Source organism: Barbus barbus (assembly GCF_936440315.1).
Source record: "Barbus barbus genome assembly, chromosome: 2".
NCBI classification, from domain to species: domain Eukaryota; kingdom Metazoa; phylum Chordata; class Actinopteri; order Cypriniformes; family Cyprinidae; genus Barbus; species Barbus barbus.
In genome coordinates, this window is record NC_136730.1 from 37,286,117 (window position 1) to 37,302,423 (window position 16,307).

Below are 16,307 nucleotides of genomic sequence, written 5' to 3' on the forward strand. Positions count from 1 at the left end.
TCCATGCAAGTGTAGAAATAAGGACAAAGGTATTTTAATTTCCCTACTGTACAATAATGTAAAATAATATACCTGTGAAATACTCCTTTTTATTTATTTTATAGTGCAGTTGTTTTACAATATATGGCTACTACTGTCATAGGAATAATAATATACAATTATTATTATTATTATTATTATTATAATGTTCTAATTTGTTTGGCTTCCAAATTCTCCGATGTGAGTGTAATTTAGACTGAGACACTAGGCCTATATCACAACTAAAAAGAGGACTGAGCCTCCTTTAAACTTAAAGTACAATTCAGTTCACCAGCTTTTTTCTTTGTTTAGTTTGCACACTGAACCTGTGTTGGAGCTCTTAATTTTTGAGCTCTCTTTGAGTTACTGTAAAATGTACAAATTTTCCTTAAGGGTGACATGGCAATGTTACTAAAAGTCTTACAAAATCCTGTGGGAAACACTGGGAGCCATTTGAATTCTACAAGGAATGCTATATTTTAAAGTGATATTGATGAAATTAGGAGGACAAGCTGTAGGTATTAGAAACAGCACTGCGAAGTAGAAGAAATAACACTGGTGCCATTCCCCAATAAATTAAAAACTTTTTACACTACACTTCCTCAGCATGATTATGATCACTGTTTTGCTTTAGTAACAATTTCATATTGACGCTAAAGGAAAATAAATTTTAATCATGCTTGTTAAATTTGAATTAATTGAATTTAGGCCAACATTAAATTATGTATTACTTCTATTATTTATCCAGAATAATCCCAAAATGCTGAGGGGTTTTCCCTCCTTTTTTATGATGTTTATTTAGCCATAATTAAAAAGTGGAAGTAAAAAAACGCATCTGCTGCTCACACTACTCAAAACTCAGTCATTAGTATGGACTGTCATTACTGCTAATAGGCCTCTAGACCAATTAAAATGCCCCTCATTGCCTCTCAAAACTGATATTAAAACCAAAGCGGTCTACAACAACACGAACCCTGTTATATGTTATTCTGCCAGCAAAGTATGACAGTAAAAGAACAGCTTGTAAATCGGCCTCATTATTGTGGTCTTTAAACAGTGCATCTCATTATCTTGTCTTCTTGAGCTCTTCTATCTCTCTTAACATGGGGAGACATTCAGACAGGTGTAATTACTAGAGTAACCATGTCTGTAACTCTGCAGAGATCCACATCACATTAAATACTTGCCATCCACCTAACTGTACATGACAGACATAATAGGTGCAGTGCAGAGCCTGTGTTTGGACAGTATTCTGTGATGGGTAAAATGTCCATGGATTACCTTGATAGAAGTTTGTTTGTAGCACAGATGAGACAGTGGTGTGGTAAAGTAGCTTTTGGATAAGCGATGCAACAATATAGAAATGATTCTAGTTATTCTATAGTTACAGCACTGTACTCAGTTTCTCTGAGAATGATTAGTAGCAGTTGGAGGAACCCCAATCTGAAATCAAACTCCATTTCTTTGTGATATAGTAATGGTGACCCTGACGTGTCTCAAATATTTGCTTATAAACTGACATCTGTGCACCATTCTAATATCACAACATGAAACCTGCCAGAGTGTCTTTGGAACGATTCATGAGAAAAAAAAATCAAAGCCGTACGGTTCTCCACACACGGTTCGGCAAGTGATAGGACCGTGGTTCAATTTAAATCTGACAATGCATCTGCAATATGGTTTGTTATAAATAAGTAAAAAAACAGGGTTCGGCTAATGTATGCTTCTGTTGATGGATGCGCATTCTGGCTTCCCAGTACATTACAACAACAAAGATAAAAAAATGGACAAACCATTCACTCTTGTTCAATGCGAGTGCCGTATGCTGGAATATGAGCATTTATTCCGTCATCGCCCAGGTGCTGATAGCGCGTGCGCACAGGTGAGACCTGAACAGCACACGTTGATATCTGTGTTTAAACTAAACTCATGTAAGCTTTGCCAGTTTAAACATTTAAGAGCCAGAGGATGCGAGCTCGTGCACGCAGTGAGAAAATTTGTGTGTGCGCTCAGAAGCGCACAAACCTGCGCCTCAAAACACGTGCAAATATTAAGCTCTCTCTGAAGTATTGTGCTTGAATGGACAAATTCACACAAAAATTATGTCAAAATGCCTGTCTTGGTAAGTATCCTATAGCAGACATAGCCGGCTGAACGTACAGTATCGGTACACTGGATCAGTGCATTCTCTTAAAGTGACGGCACTTTCTTACTATTAATCAAACAGCAACAACAAAGAAATCACTTACTGCTCTTGATTGAATCGCTTTTGTAACTTTAATAAAGATGAATCTTTAATTTATAGTCAAATATGCATTGCTGTTTTACATTTAATTACTTTCAATTTCTGTACCTAAAAACTAATGCTATAAAAAACCTGAATATCACTGTTTATTTTATTTGTATCTTTAATCTATTGTATTTATTTGTGCTGTTGCTTGTAGTTAGACAGATGATTCTTATTTGTTTATTTTTATTTGACAGTATAGTTTTTCCCTAAACATACCGAACCGTACCGAAACCGTGATACAAACCGAACAGTGAAAAAGTTGAACCGTTCCACCCCTAATACAAATACAATCATTTATTTTGCGGTACTAAAGCTTTAGTGAGGATAAAACCATATAACAAAAGATAACCATAAACAGCAGTAGCATTTACAAATAACAGCGTATCCAAAACTCTTCCGTAATATTCTCTGGGTCTGACTCGGGCTCAAATTGATAAGGCAATATTGACACCATTGTTTACAATACACTAGGAGCGCATGCAACTACCGAGGTGTGATGTTTCTGGACAAAGTGCACTAGGCAGCTAGTGAATCACAACACACTGGGCCAGCAAACCAATCCGAGCCCATCGCAAATTTCTGAGGGAGGAACCAGGAAGTCTGCAGACCATTTTTAGGAGAAGGGAAAAGCAGGGTAAAATAAAGGTACAATATGTGGAAAATAATGTGATTTTTAAAAAAAAACAAAGCACGAGCACGTTACAGTGCATCCCATAAACACAATAAAGCAAAAAAAATTGGTAGACTTCCCCTTTAAGCAAAGCGTGCATTTATCAAAGCACTTGTCCTGTGTAATGAAGGCCAGCATGTATTTCGCTCCTTGAAACATTATGCAAGTTTACATTTATTCAATGTTGCATGTGTGTGTTTATGTGTAATTGGCAGCAAGCAGAATACAGCCCTGTAGTGCTTACAAGTACCCTCACGCAGAAGCTCAGAATCAATGGAAAATGGAAAAAAGTGGACTGTTCCTTTAAGTATTCTCAAAGTGATTTTACATGGTTCCCATACATGATTTAATTCATTCAATTTTATTTACACTTTTTTTCACATCACTGAATAGTAAAATGGTTAGCGAGCTAGCTAACAAACTTTTCATGAACAATGGCATATATTAGCATGCTATATGCTTCTTAAGTAAAGTAACACTACCCACCCTCACCTCACAAGCTGCACTCTGTGTAGGATGGCCGAAGGAGGTGAACCCCTGGAACTAACGGCCATGTTTTTGTTTTATTTCAGCCGAACTCTGTTCTAAACTTGCACAAACTGCATTACAAACATTTTCCAAAATGTAATTTGTGTGGAAACATTACAAAGTGTGTAAACGGCAGCTAGCAGGGGCCAGAGACACTGAAGACGGACGCAAAGATGAGAAAATACTGTAGCAGGCAGAGCAAACTCCACTGTTCAAGACGTAAAATATTGGAAGAAAGTCCTAAATACTGAATTGGGGGTTTCTATGAATGTATTGCTGAGGGGATCTGACTGTCTTCAGAAAGGTTTAGAAGGCATTTTATTTTCATCTTACCTCTCTTTATGCATATTAAAGTAATGTTTATAAGCGCAGTGCTGCTTTGTTTACAGCGGTAACCAAGGAAAAACTATATTCTGTTTTGTGCAGGCATTCTTGCTGCTGGATCGCCATATGTTTGAAAAGTAATCTGAAGGACACCAAATTTATGAAGTACTCTGCAGAAATAAATCGAAGTACCTCAGTCAAAAGATTATTAAACATTCACACTCACAATCATAATCACATATACTTTCAAATATGATCCATAAGCCTACATGACATAAGGTTTTCTTTTTTTGGTGTAAACTGCCTTTGAAAGACATTCTGTTTAGACACCGCAAGTAAACAAGAAATCTTTGAGCACAACTGCATATTCCATTTTGTTCTCAGAATTATCCGGTTTCATGTCTGCTTTTAAACTCCCCTAAACTTCACATGAAAGCCAATCATGATTTAAAATGCTAGTCAGACAGCATTCCATTCGAAGTGGATGGTTCATGGCCAAAATGAGAAAATACAGTAAGTGGACCACATTTCATGTTGATCCTCAAATATCTAGCTACTATCAAACTACCAGCTCCTTGACTTACGGAAACCTCTTGGCCATATCTCTCTATTGTCTGGTTCAATTTAAGGCACAATTACACAAAAGGTTTCAAATATCAACATCCATACTCCTAGCATTCACATTGTTCTTTTCAATGTGGTGCATAATATGTATATTGTAAATCTGTTGTTTGTCACAAATGTATCAAATCGGGCTGCTGACATCAGTATCACACAACCCGTTGGCCATAACAGATGTGTACAATCAATATTCTGTATCTAACACGGGCTTTAAATATTTACAGACATCACAAAATGATTTTATTCTAATTCACAAGCTCCTTGATTAGATCTGATATATATTTGCTTCGATATATAAGGTAAAGTACACGTCAAATCTATATTGGTTCATCAAAATGAAGACAGATTAATTGTTATTGTCAACCCAAAGATGTCAGTAAAACAGCTTGCAAACAATATGTTGCATAACATTGCATTTACCTCAGAAAAGTAATTCAATACCCATAATTTGATAGTTAGCAAAAACAAATCTGGAGAGCAGCATTTTTCTCAATAATAGCATTGTATTGTATTGTCTTTTTTTTCCCCAAACCGGTTAGTGATTAAATAAATCTGTCAGAAAAATAGTTGACAGCTATAACAGACATGCACTGTACCCAATACATATGCAAATAAATCGATTTTGAATAGAAACCAACTGAAATCAGAATCTAATCAAGACTGTGAATCAGAGTCTAATTGATTTGTGAAATGTGTGTCAATACCCAGCCCTATTAAGAGCGGCCTAAAAAATAGGACACTTTGGTGACCATATAGCACATACAGTAGGCTGGTGGACAATAGTGATCTGTGTTCATATTATACCAGTGCATTCTCAGAAAAAGGGAACATAGCAGCCATGAAGGGATTGTGGGGTGTTTCATATTTCTAAATCAATAAAAGAGACTTAAAATGGACACACATAAGCAAAAACCACAAGACCACATCAAGACCTTTCTTAGCAATCATTGAAATTCTTTAGCAACATAATATCCCAAGCCTTCATATGTTTTCCAATTGCTTCTGATTTTGGAGTGAGTGGCCTTTTAAAGCTTCCATATAGCATCGATATATTGTTGATGGCCAAATCTTTATGTTATCAAGCTCGTTAAATGTGATTATCCTCTTTACAAAGCTTTGTAATCGCCTGTAGAGTATCCTGAATTATCTTGGCCAATCTCCTTGTCGTCTTACTGATGGCACTTCGTTTTTTTTAACCTTGCTGTTGCTATACATTATTTCTCTCTAGTCTCCACTGCTTTCCCAGCATCAATTCTTAAAGATCCCCTTTAATGAAACTACAAATTATGAGACCAGGGAGCACCTTTCACTGACAAATGTTCTGAAAGTGTTATTCATTACGGAAAAAATATTATAAATTACACTAGAAATTAATATGCCAGTACAGTAAATTATTTATGTAACAACTAAAATACCCATATCATACATTTGGGATTTTATATTCTACTCACTGATGACAGACCAATGGATTTCTCTTGATGACATGGAACCAAATTAAAGAACTAGGAAATTATTTTGTTTCTTAATAACAATTGGATGATAAGACATAAGCACACATGATACTGCACCCATGAATATTCACTTGTGCAGAGACACATCCAGTTAGACGGTCAAAGCCTAAGCAGGATTAATGAAATCAAAGGAGGTCACTGCTATTTCTTTTAATACTCAAGCATGAGTCTATATGGGCAGTATAAAAATTAAAAGAAAGGGGAAGAGATTGTTTCAGAATCAACATGCCAATAAATCCCTGTGGTGAGAGGCTTCCAACTAGAGATCATTTAATATTCAGAGTGCAAACCCAAGAAGAGGGAATCCCTATTCAGCAGTGACCTTCAGTGGGTGATGAAAATTAAATGGGCTTCTCTTGGTCTCTCTCTCCCTCGCTGTCTCTCTCTTTGACACACATTTAAACAGTGCACAGACACACATGCTCACATATCTTTCCCGATATATAGCCTACAACATACTAATTGGGAAAAAAAATACATAGTAGGGTTTGAAATTAAAGGGTTAGCTCACCCAAAAATGAAATTTAGCCTATGTTTCCCTCGAAGCATCCTAGGTGTATATGACTTTCTTCTTTCACACAAATCCAGTCAGAGTTATATTAAAAATTATCCAAAGGTTAGAATGGGAATAGGTAGGTGTTTTTGTTCAAAAGTAGTTAAAGCCCATGGATCACACGTATCCACATTTTAAATATTCTAAAAAAAATTATAATTGAAGGGTGAAAGTACGTACATCCAAAATATCTTAGCCAGGTGCAAGATCAAAGGACATCATCAAAAACAGACCAAAGACCTTCGTCAGGCAAACACTTTTTTTTTTTTTTTTGCTTCGTTTGCCAGACGAAGGTTTTGGGACCGAAATGTTATTTCAAAAAATTTTGAATAAAGGGAATAACAGTGTGCAGATATTTTTTCCACTTTTCTAAACATTTTTATCTAATTTTCGCTGACTGTCATATGAGCAAGCCGTTCCAGGTGGATTATGTAGGATGCATGCGTCGCGCATGTGCCTGTGAGATATGCTACTCTCGTGAGTTTGCTTACAGGAGCAAAGGAAGCAAAGTTTCCTTACTTTAGCAAAGGAAAACCAGTCTCTTCTTGGCTTATATCGAAATCCTCCTACATTTTTCTTTACAAATCCTCATTTTGTGCTTCTAATTCGTGATAGGGCTTTTTGTGAGCGGCACGACAAAATACAATATAATTCATAATAATTTGTGATGCTGTCTACACTGCATGCGGTGCAACACGACAAATCCCCAACAGTAAACTGATGCCTTGTTCAAATTATTTGGTACTGACACAAAGTTCAAGTGATTTGCAATGCCCGCTTTGTCACATCCAGTGTGGACAGTGGCAAGCTGTTGGTTTATTTTGGTAAAAAATATTTTTTTGTCTAGTAGAGGTTATGAATGGCTGGTAACTTTTTTTAAATTTAGAAGCCAAATTGGCTGGTGAGTGAAAGTTAAATTCAAACTAATATATATATATATATATATATATATATATTATATATATATATATATATATATATATATATATATATATATATATATATATATATATATATATATATATATATATATATATATATATATAATACACACACACAGTATCTCACAGAAGTGAGTACGCCCCTCACATTTTTGTAAATATTTTATTATATCTTTTCATTTGACAACACTGAAGAAATGACACTTTTCTACAATGTAAAGTAGTGAGTGTACAGCTTGTATAACAGTGCAAATTTACTGTCCCCTCAAAATAACTCAACACACAGCCATTAATGTCTAAACCGTTGGCCACAAAAGTGAGTACACCCCTAAGTAAAAATGTCCAAATTGGGTCCAATTAGCCATTTTCTCTCCCCGGTGTCATGTGACTCATTAGTGTTACAAGGTCTCAGGTGTGAATGGGGAGCAGGTGTGTTAAATTTGGTGTTATCGCTCTCACTCTCTCATACTGGTCACTGGAAGTTCAACATGGCACCTCATGGCAAAGAACTCTCTGAGGATCTGAAAAAAAAAAGAATTGCTGCTCTACATAAAGATGGTGTAGGCTATAAGATTGCCAAGACCCTGAAACTGAGCTGCAGCACGGGGACCAAGACCACACAGCGGTTTAACAGAACAGGTTCCACTCAGACCAGGCCTCACCATGGTCGACCAAAGAAGTTGAGCGCACGTGCTCAGCGTCATATCCAGAGGTTGTGTTTGGGAAATAGACGTATGAGTGCTGCCACCATTGCTGCAGAGGTTGGTGGGGTGGGGGGGGGTGGGGGGGGGGGGGGGGGGGTCAGCCTGTCAGTGCTCAGACCATACGCTGCACACTGCATCAAATTGGTCTGCATGGCTGTCGTCCCCGAAGGAAGCCTCTTCTATAGATGATGCACAAGAAAGCCCGCAAACAGTTTGGTGAAGACAAGCAGACTAAGGAAATGGATTACTGGAACCATGTCGTGTGGTCTGATGAGACCAAGATAAACTTATTTGGTTCAGATAGTGTCAAGCGTGTGTGGCGGCAACCAGGTGAGGAGTACAAAGACAAGCGTGTCTTGCCTACAGTCAAGCATGGTGGTGGGAGTGTCATGGTCTGGGGCTGCATGAGTGCTGCCGGCACTGGGGAGCTACAGTTCATTGAGGGAACCATGAATGCCAACATGTACTGTGACATACTGAAGCAAAGCATGATCCCCTCCTTTCAGAGACTGGGCCACAGGGCAGAATTCCAACATGATAACGACCCCAAACACACCTCCAAGACGCTGAGGGTAAAGGTGATGGGCTGGCCAAGCATGTCTCCAGACCTAAACCCTATTGAGCATCTGTGGGGCATCCTCAAACGGAAGGTGGAGGAGCACAAGGTCTCTAACATCCACCAGCTCCTTGATTTCGTCATGGAGGAAAGGAAGAAGACTCCAGTGGCAACTTGTGAAGCTCTGGTGAACTCCATGCCCAAGAGGGTTAAGGCAGTGCTGGAAAATAATGGTGGCCACACAAAATTTGGACATTTTCACTTAGGGGTCTACTCACTTTTGAGGCCAGCGGTTTAGACATTAATGGCTGTGTGTGGAGTTATTTTGGGGACAGCAAATTTACACTGTTATACAAGCTGTACACTCACTACTTTACATTGTAGCAAAATGTCTGAGCTCAGTTTCAGATCCGTGCAGACTGCATTTATAGTTAGTTAGACATGTAACCAACATAAAAACCAGAGAGATGTTTATGGGTGAAAAACAAGCAATTGTGAAGCTGAGAGATGATGAAAAAAATCAATCAAACCATTGCACAAACATTGGCAATAGCCAGTACAACCATTTGGAATGTCCTGAGAAAAGAAACCACTGGTGTACTCAGTTACACACCTCGAACGGGTAGACCAAGGAAAACATCAGCAGTTGACGACAGAAACATTGTGACAGCTGAAAAAAAGGATCTGCTCATGATCCCAAACAACCTCATCTGAAACACAGTGGACATAATGTCATGGCTTGGGCTTGCATCGCTTCTTCTGGGACAGGCTCATTAATCTTAATTTATGATGTAACACGACGGCAGCAGCAAAATGAACTCCTTAGGGTTTAGACTGGCCAAGTCAATCTCCACACTTAAACCCAGTAGATTATGCATTCACCTGCTAAAGAAGAGACTGAAGGGAGTGTTGATTTAAACTAGCTAAGTGCAAATAGCCCTCCTTGTTGGCAGAGGCTATTTACACTAACTCTACCCACCAACATGTGATTGTGTTAGTCAACACTACAAAAGACACTAATCAGTTCCAGTGGTATAGATGGTAAAGTGCGTGCTTTTTGATGCGATCAACCTGGGTTCGAGATCGGCATTTGCCAAATTTTTTTTCTTCCTTTTCAAATCTCATATCACATCAAAAAGGCATTTGTTTTCCAAAAAATTAATGAAATAAAAAGTTGAAAAAGTATTGGGTAGTGTTAGGGTAGGTGTAGAAAGAGCTTTGTCGTCACAATAAGGTGCCACCCATTTAATCATTTGAATTAAAATTATAATTCACACTCAATATGTTATTATTGCGTACTGTATGGCGTCATGCGTACTGGATTGCTGATGTCAACGTTGTGGATCGAGTGGCCCATGGTGGCGGTGGGGTTATGGTATGGGCAGGTATATGTTATGGACAACAAACACAGGTGCATTTTATTGATGGCATTTTGAATGCACAGAGATACCGTGATGAGATACTGAGGCCCATTGTTGTGCCATTCATCCACGACCATCACCTCATGTTGCAGCATGATAATGCACGGCCCCATGTTGCAAGGATCTGTACACAATTCCTGGAAGCTGAAAACATCCCAGTTCCTGCATGGCCAGCATACTCACCGGACATGTCACCCATTGAGCATGTTTGGGATGCTCTGGATCGGCGTATACGACAGCATGTTCCAGTTCTAGCCAATATCCAGCAATTTCGCACAGCCATTGAAAAGGAGTGGACTAACATTCCACAGGCCATAATCAACAACCTCATCAACTCTATGCGAAGGAGATGTTTTGCACTGCATGAGGCAAATGGTGGTCACTCCAGATACTGACTGGTTTTGTGTACGTAGATCTTTGAGTTCAGCTCATGAAAAATGGGGGCAAAAACAAAAGTGTTGCGTTTATAATTTTGTTCAGTATATATATATATATATGTGTGTGTGTGTGTGTGAGTATATATATATATATATATATATATATATATATATATATATATATATATATATATATAAAAAACAATACATAAGTTCAACAGAGGATACAAAAATACAAATTAGAAAATGATGTCCTCGCCAGTTTAAGGACTTGAGTCCTCTTTAAAAGAGCTGAATTTAGACCACTTTCAAGTGACCCAAAATTGACTGAAAAAGAATCTGGTCATCTTTGCATTCACATTGTACCTGAAAGTGGAATCTTAGCTTTCAGGTCCAAGTCTCTAATAATTTATTTTTTGCCCTTAAAAAAAAAAAAAAGAGAAAAAATTAAATTAAATTTTAAATGGTATAACATTTTTTTTTTTTTTTAAGAAAAATTCACATCCAACAACCCCACTCCAACATTTTCTCCTGAATGTCGACCTTCAACTGTTTTACTGTTAGATTCTCTGTGCACTTCTTAGTACTCCTCACAGTAACCAAGTGAGGGGTCTCTTTTATACACGAAGGACTGATTTTTTCCATTCGCCTGACAGTCTATTGAAGACTCAGTCAGTATGAGTCAATACTGGGACACCAGAGCCATCCCACGCTTGCACTCAGCAAACAGCTGCCTCTGAAAGCTCAGCCAGACATAAAACACAAGGCTTCCACAACACCCCTGGCCTGTTATGCTATTGACAGATTGACCCATGAAGGACCAAAGAAGCAAGCAATGGGCCTGCTCTACAGTGGGCGGCAAGTGATGTCACAAGCTTCTAAAGGCAGGCTACCTTTCAAGTTCACTACAAGTGATAAAAAAAAACGCTAAGCCAACTTGTTTGTGATTAAAGCAAAGTTAAAGGCTAAAGACTACTGTTAATCATAATAAAATAACAACAAAAAATTGCACTGTACCATTTTAATAAAAGTGACAAAATGAAAATTCAAAAAGAAACAAAAAGAAACTCTTTAACAAGCTGCACAGGCATGCAAAAATACAATCTTCACTGATTAACATAACAGAGCAGTAACAAAGACAGCACAGAAGCCTATCCATGGGAAGTACTGAGTTCCTTGTAGACTGGTCCATGCCATGAGCCCCTTTCACACAGTAATACCAGTAAATTCCTGTAAAATTACCAGAACAACTTTACCTGTAAATTCAAAAATGTGCTGTTCACAAGGCAACGGCATTTACTGTTTATTTTTCCGGTAAAGCACCACTCACACATCAGTTTCAAATTACCGTTAAATTATTACATCAAATTACAATATTAAACGGAAATGACCTTGAAATGGCTGCGCCTCCCAGTGTTGTGTTTGTAATCATGGAGGGATATATGCGGTCAGTGTTTTTGCTGATGTTGTCATTTTTGTCAGATGTCAGCGCATTCTAAACTCGTACATGCTCATACCGTTAATTTTCATTCTGCGTTCACACACAGCAGAATTCCGGAATTTTTTACTGGTAATGTTACAACTTCTCATACTGGTAAATTGCCGGAACGTATTTACTGGTATTTTTTAAAAGGGCCTGTTCACACATGATCTCTTTGCGGCAATTTACTGGTAATTTTACAGTAAAGTCTGTATGTGTGAAATTGTCTATATAATCAAATGTTACCAAGCAGTTTAAATCAGTAGTGGTTATCTGGAGTGTGTTTCCCAAAAGTATTATTAGCTAACTATGGTCGCAAGTTCCACTGAACTCCATTAATGATGGAATTTGCGACCATAGTTGCTTTGGGAAATACATAACTGGTAGATATGCTATATACTCCAACAGATTTAAAAAACAGATTTTATATACTCCAAAGATTAAAAAAATTAAAGTATTTAAGGAATGTTTAAATTGTACAAAACTGTATGACCAAGTGCTTTAGATTCAGTCTCTTTCAGCTAAATAAAAGTCCTACGGCTCGAAGGCTGCACTAGGATTTTATACCTTCTGGTACTTGCCCATGCAAACCTCACAGCCACAATGAAACAGTCTTATGGGTGGTTTGGGCGTTGTTATGCAGTTATGTTTGGAGTGGTTTTGTTTGGGGTGCACTGCTATGCAGTTGCTAGAGTTTTCTGGGTGGATGCTAGGTGGTTATTTACTGGCTTACTCCAAAGTTTCTATGATATTCTTTTCCCTGAGATTTTTGCCCATTTTTATTGTTATTATTTCAAAAGTTGCAAGTCTGCTTAATTAGAAAAATAATAAAAACAGCTTTTATTGCAACCATGCTGCCGAAATGACTTTCTACTTCCAGGACTTTATTACGTAATAAAGATGATTAAATCAGCATGAGACTGCCTGCACAGACACAGATCAACACCTGCTTCTTCATCATGGTCTCTTTGGCCCAGCCACTGATGCATTAGTGAAGTGACAGGAAGGAGAAACACAACAGGATCACTGTACTAAAAATAACATTAGGATCCTTTGGAAGGTAATGCTAGGCTGTAAAGTAAAGTGACTGTTTATTTTCAACTATGTGATTGTCTCAGTGGAGCAATATGCAGATATATTTCACTATGGATTATTTGGTAAACCAATCCCAATTCAACTCAGGCTTTGAAAACAGACTTTTACAGAATGACTTTTACAGTAACAGTGCAGCAGAGATTACTTTTCAGTAGGTTAAAACCTGGAAACAAGTAAGCATTTTAGCACTTAGGGATCCATCATCCTAAAGTCAATGGGTTGTTGGTTAAATGTCTGAAATAAGGTCTGTGGTTAACACAAGCTCAAGATATATTCACATTTATTCCATGACATGAAAATACAACAGTAATACTTCTAGGCTGTCCTACAAAATATATATTTTATGTATGAAACATACAGAAAGTGATCAAAACAACACTCCCTTTATAAGCAGTGCATGTACCAATCACATAGCATAGTTTATCACTCTGCACTCGCGCCAAAATGCTCATTAAAATTAATGATGCTGTCTATGTTGCATTATGAATACCTTATTTACATTGTGTCTGCACGGTTATGATGAAAGCATTAATGAGATCGCAAGGTCACTGCATTCATACGCTCAACAGATAAGGTTTGGATAGGCTACAATGCTCAGTGCTGGAATGGGAATAGATCTAAAGTTATAATCAACACATTTAAGGATTAGTTAATCTCAGCAGCTATGATAGTAAAAACATAGTAAATGAGTTCCACATGTAACACCCAATCAGTGGACATTTACAATGAGGTCTTAAAGGAGACCTGCCCATTTAAACAGATTGTTTAAATCAGAGGTCTAAAATCAGGTTAGAAAAGGCCTTTTATTTTTTAAATTATTACTTAATTATTTTATCATAATACAAATGTGACCCTGGACCACAAAACCAGTCAATTTTTCAAAATTGAGATTTACACATCATCTGAAAGCTGAATAAATAAGCTTTGTTTCTAAATAAGTTTGTTAGGATAGGACAATATTTGGCCGAGATACAACTATTTGAAAATCTGGAATCTGAGGGTGCAAAAAATTGCCTTTAAAGCTGTCCAAACGAAGTCCTTAGCAATGCATATTACTAATCAAAAATTAAGTTTTGATATATTTACGTTAGGAAATTTACAAAATATCTTCATGGAACATGATCTTTACTTTAATATCCCAATGATTTTTGGCATAAAAGAAAAATTGATCATTTTGACCCATACAATGTATTTTTGGCTGTTGCTACAAATATACTACTTATGACTGGTTTTGTGGTCCAGGGTCACAAATGATTATTTCTAAATTGTTTACAGTGTACAATTTTGATGTAAAACTCCTTCTAACATAAGCACACCTCAGGAAACATTATACAATTAAAATGCAGTTCATGACCCCTTTTAATACTTAACTCTAAATATAAACAGAAGCAATCGTAATGCTTGCTCTAGTAACGAAGTAATTAAACGCTAAGTGGTCAAGAACAGCTGTGGTTTTGTACATGTAACCAAAAGCAATGACCTAACTGTGGTTACAACCACAATAATGAAACAGTACTGAACATTTCAACATGTAACAGGCCTAACATATTAAGTTAAAGCTACATATGTAAGAGTTCAAGACCATACTCAACTGAACCAGTTGTCTTATGTTCACCATACAATATTCTCAACAGAGTGAACTCACCTCTGGCAGACAGCTTTTTGGTGTTGATGATTTTGGCAGCATATTCCTGACCAGTAGAGATTTTCATACATCTTCTCACCACAGAAAAGGCTCCTCTGGAAATCAGAAAGAATTGATATGAAATTTGTTTCATTTATTTAGACTGTGAATATTACGTTTATTTTCATTTTCTTTGTGTAGATCTCTGATAATGTAGATAACGAGAAACTTCTACTCCGATCCCCTATGCCTTTAAAAAAAAAAAAGTGAAGCTTTTCTACAACCTTGTCTTGAATATCCCCACTAAATATTCATAGATTATGCGATACGTGTAGGAACACGCTTCTCAACATCAACAAAACTCCGTTCTTAAAGTAAATAAGCATGACGTTTTAAATAGGGGAATTCCGCTGTTTGCTATTCCTGCAGAAGAATAATATAAACAGTGTATCACGACAACAGCACATGAAAGAAGCCGAGAAGAGACTTGCAGGTACAGAATCAGGTAATTTAAGGACTAACAGGTAACTGACAGTGTCTTTAAACAACCTGCACTTTAAAAAAAAAAACGTGTCAGATTGTTATTAGAAGCGTGTGCATAACTAATACTTACTTTCCCAGTTCTTCATACAGCTGATATTCGTCGGTAAACCTGGTGCAGGTTGTTGAAGCCATGCTGAGAGCGACAGGAAGAACAATCTGAGCGCAAAAGTGAAATCAGTGGTGACCTCTTCCTGTATCTCCTCAGTGCAGACCGAGAGTAAATGTTTCAGCTCTGGAGATAAATGAAAATGTCCAAGTCTGTCACTACAACCCCTCTTGCAGGTGTGAGATGGTGACTGGCACTGTTTTGACACCTATTTGAAGTTGAAGCGCCGCACCTCTTCTGATCAAGGGATGTCCGATTCGCAAACCGAATCGGTTCTTTTAAACAGGTTCTTTTTAACGATTCAGGAGCGTGTGTGAATCATTCGCGTTTTAGAGGACTTTCATGAGGTTACACGAATACGAAAATTACGTAGGCCTATATCAAACTGAAACCAACATATAGATATTCTTTTTTTTTTTTTTTTAGATATTTGCACATTTTAAACGAGAAAACAAATTCAACTATATTTAATGCTGTTGTTTGACCAAGGTAAAATCAAGAACACTTGTAAAAATGCTTATATTTTTCATTATTTTCTAATATCATACTAAAGGTTGCATTATAGTCTGCATAAAATTGGTCTGAACTGAGTAACAGTGCAATCTTAATGATCTCTTATTCATTTCCTGTTGTAATAATTACATGTTGTGTTAGTTTTAAAAACACATTCATATGAAGCTGTGACTGTGAACAACGAACAATTTACACAATCACAAACCCATTAAAAACATATAGCCTATCATTTCACTACTAAAAAAAAGAGCTGCAAATCTGTAATTGTGTGATGATTCACATGTAAGAAGAATCATTTATTTTGACCGGCTCATTTTAGCGAATCGATTCTTTAAAGTGAATCGAGTTTCCCAACAAGTACTTAATCTCTCTCATCTCGCTTCCTGCTGTAACAGCGGCTGCTGAATCTAGTGTAAGAGCTCCCTCTGGCGG

The 16,307-nt window shown here is 37.2% G+C and overlaps 1 protein-coding gene across 6 annotated transcripts in view; it reads right to left on the bottom strand.

Moving 5' to 3' along the window:
• The window catches only part of LOC306884018 (calcium/calmodulin-dependent protein kinase type II delta 1 chain), an 82,567-nt gene extending 66,929 nt beyond the window's left edge, over positions 1–15,638 (bottom strand). For 2 of the 6 annotated variants that reach the window (XM_079439616.1, XM_079439613.1), the window contains exons 1-2: positions 15,327–15,537; positions 14,735–14,829 (exon numbers count right to left, since the gene is read on the bottom strand). In XM_079439616.1, the coding sequence (XP_079295742.1) occupies positions 14,735–14,829; positions 15,327–15,388 (157 nt within the window). In that variant the 5' untranslated portion in view covers positions 15,389–15,537. Of the gene's footprint in view, positions 1–14,734; positions 14,830–15,326 lie in introns of all 6 variants that reach the window. The other 4 variants (XM_079439612.1, XM_079439615.1, XM_079439617.1 and 1 more) reach the window with 4 other exon arrangements.
• Positions 15,639–16,307: the final 669 nt, after the last annotated feature.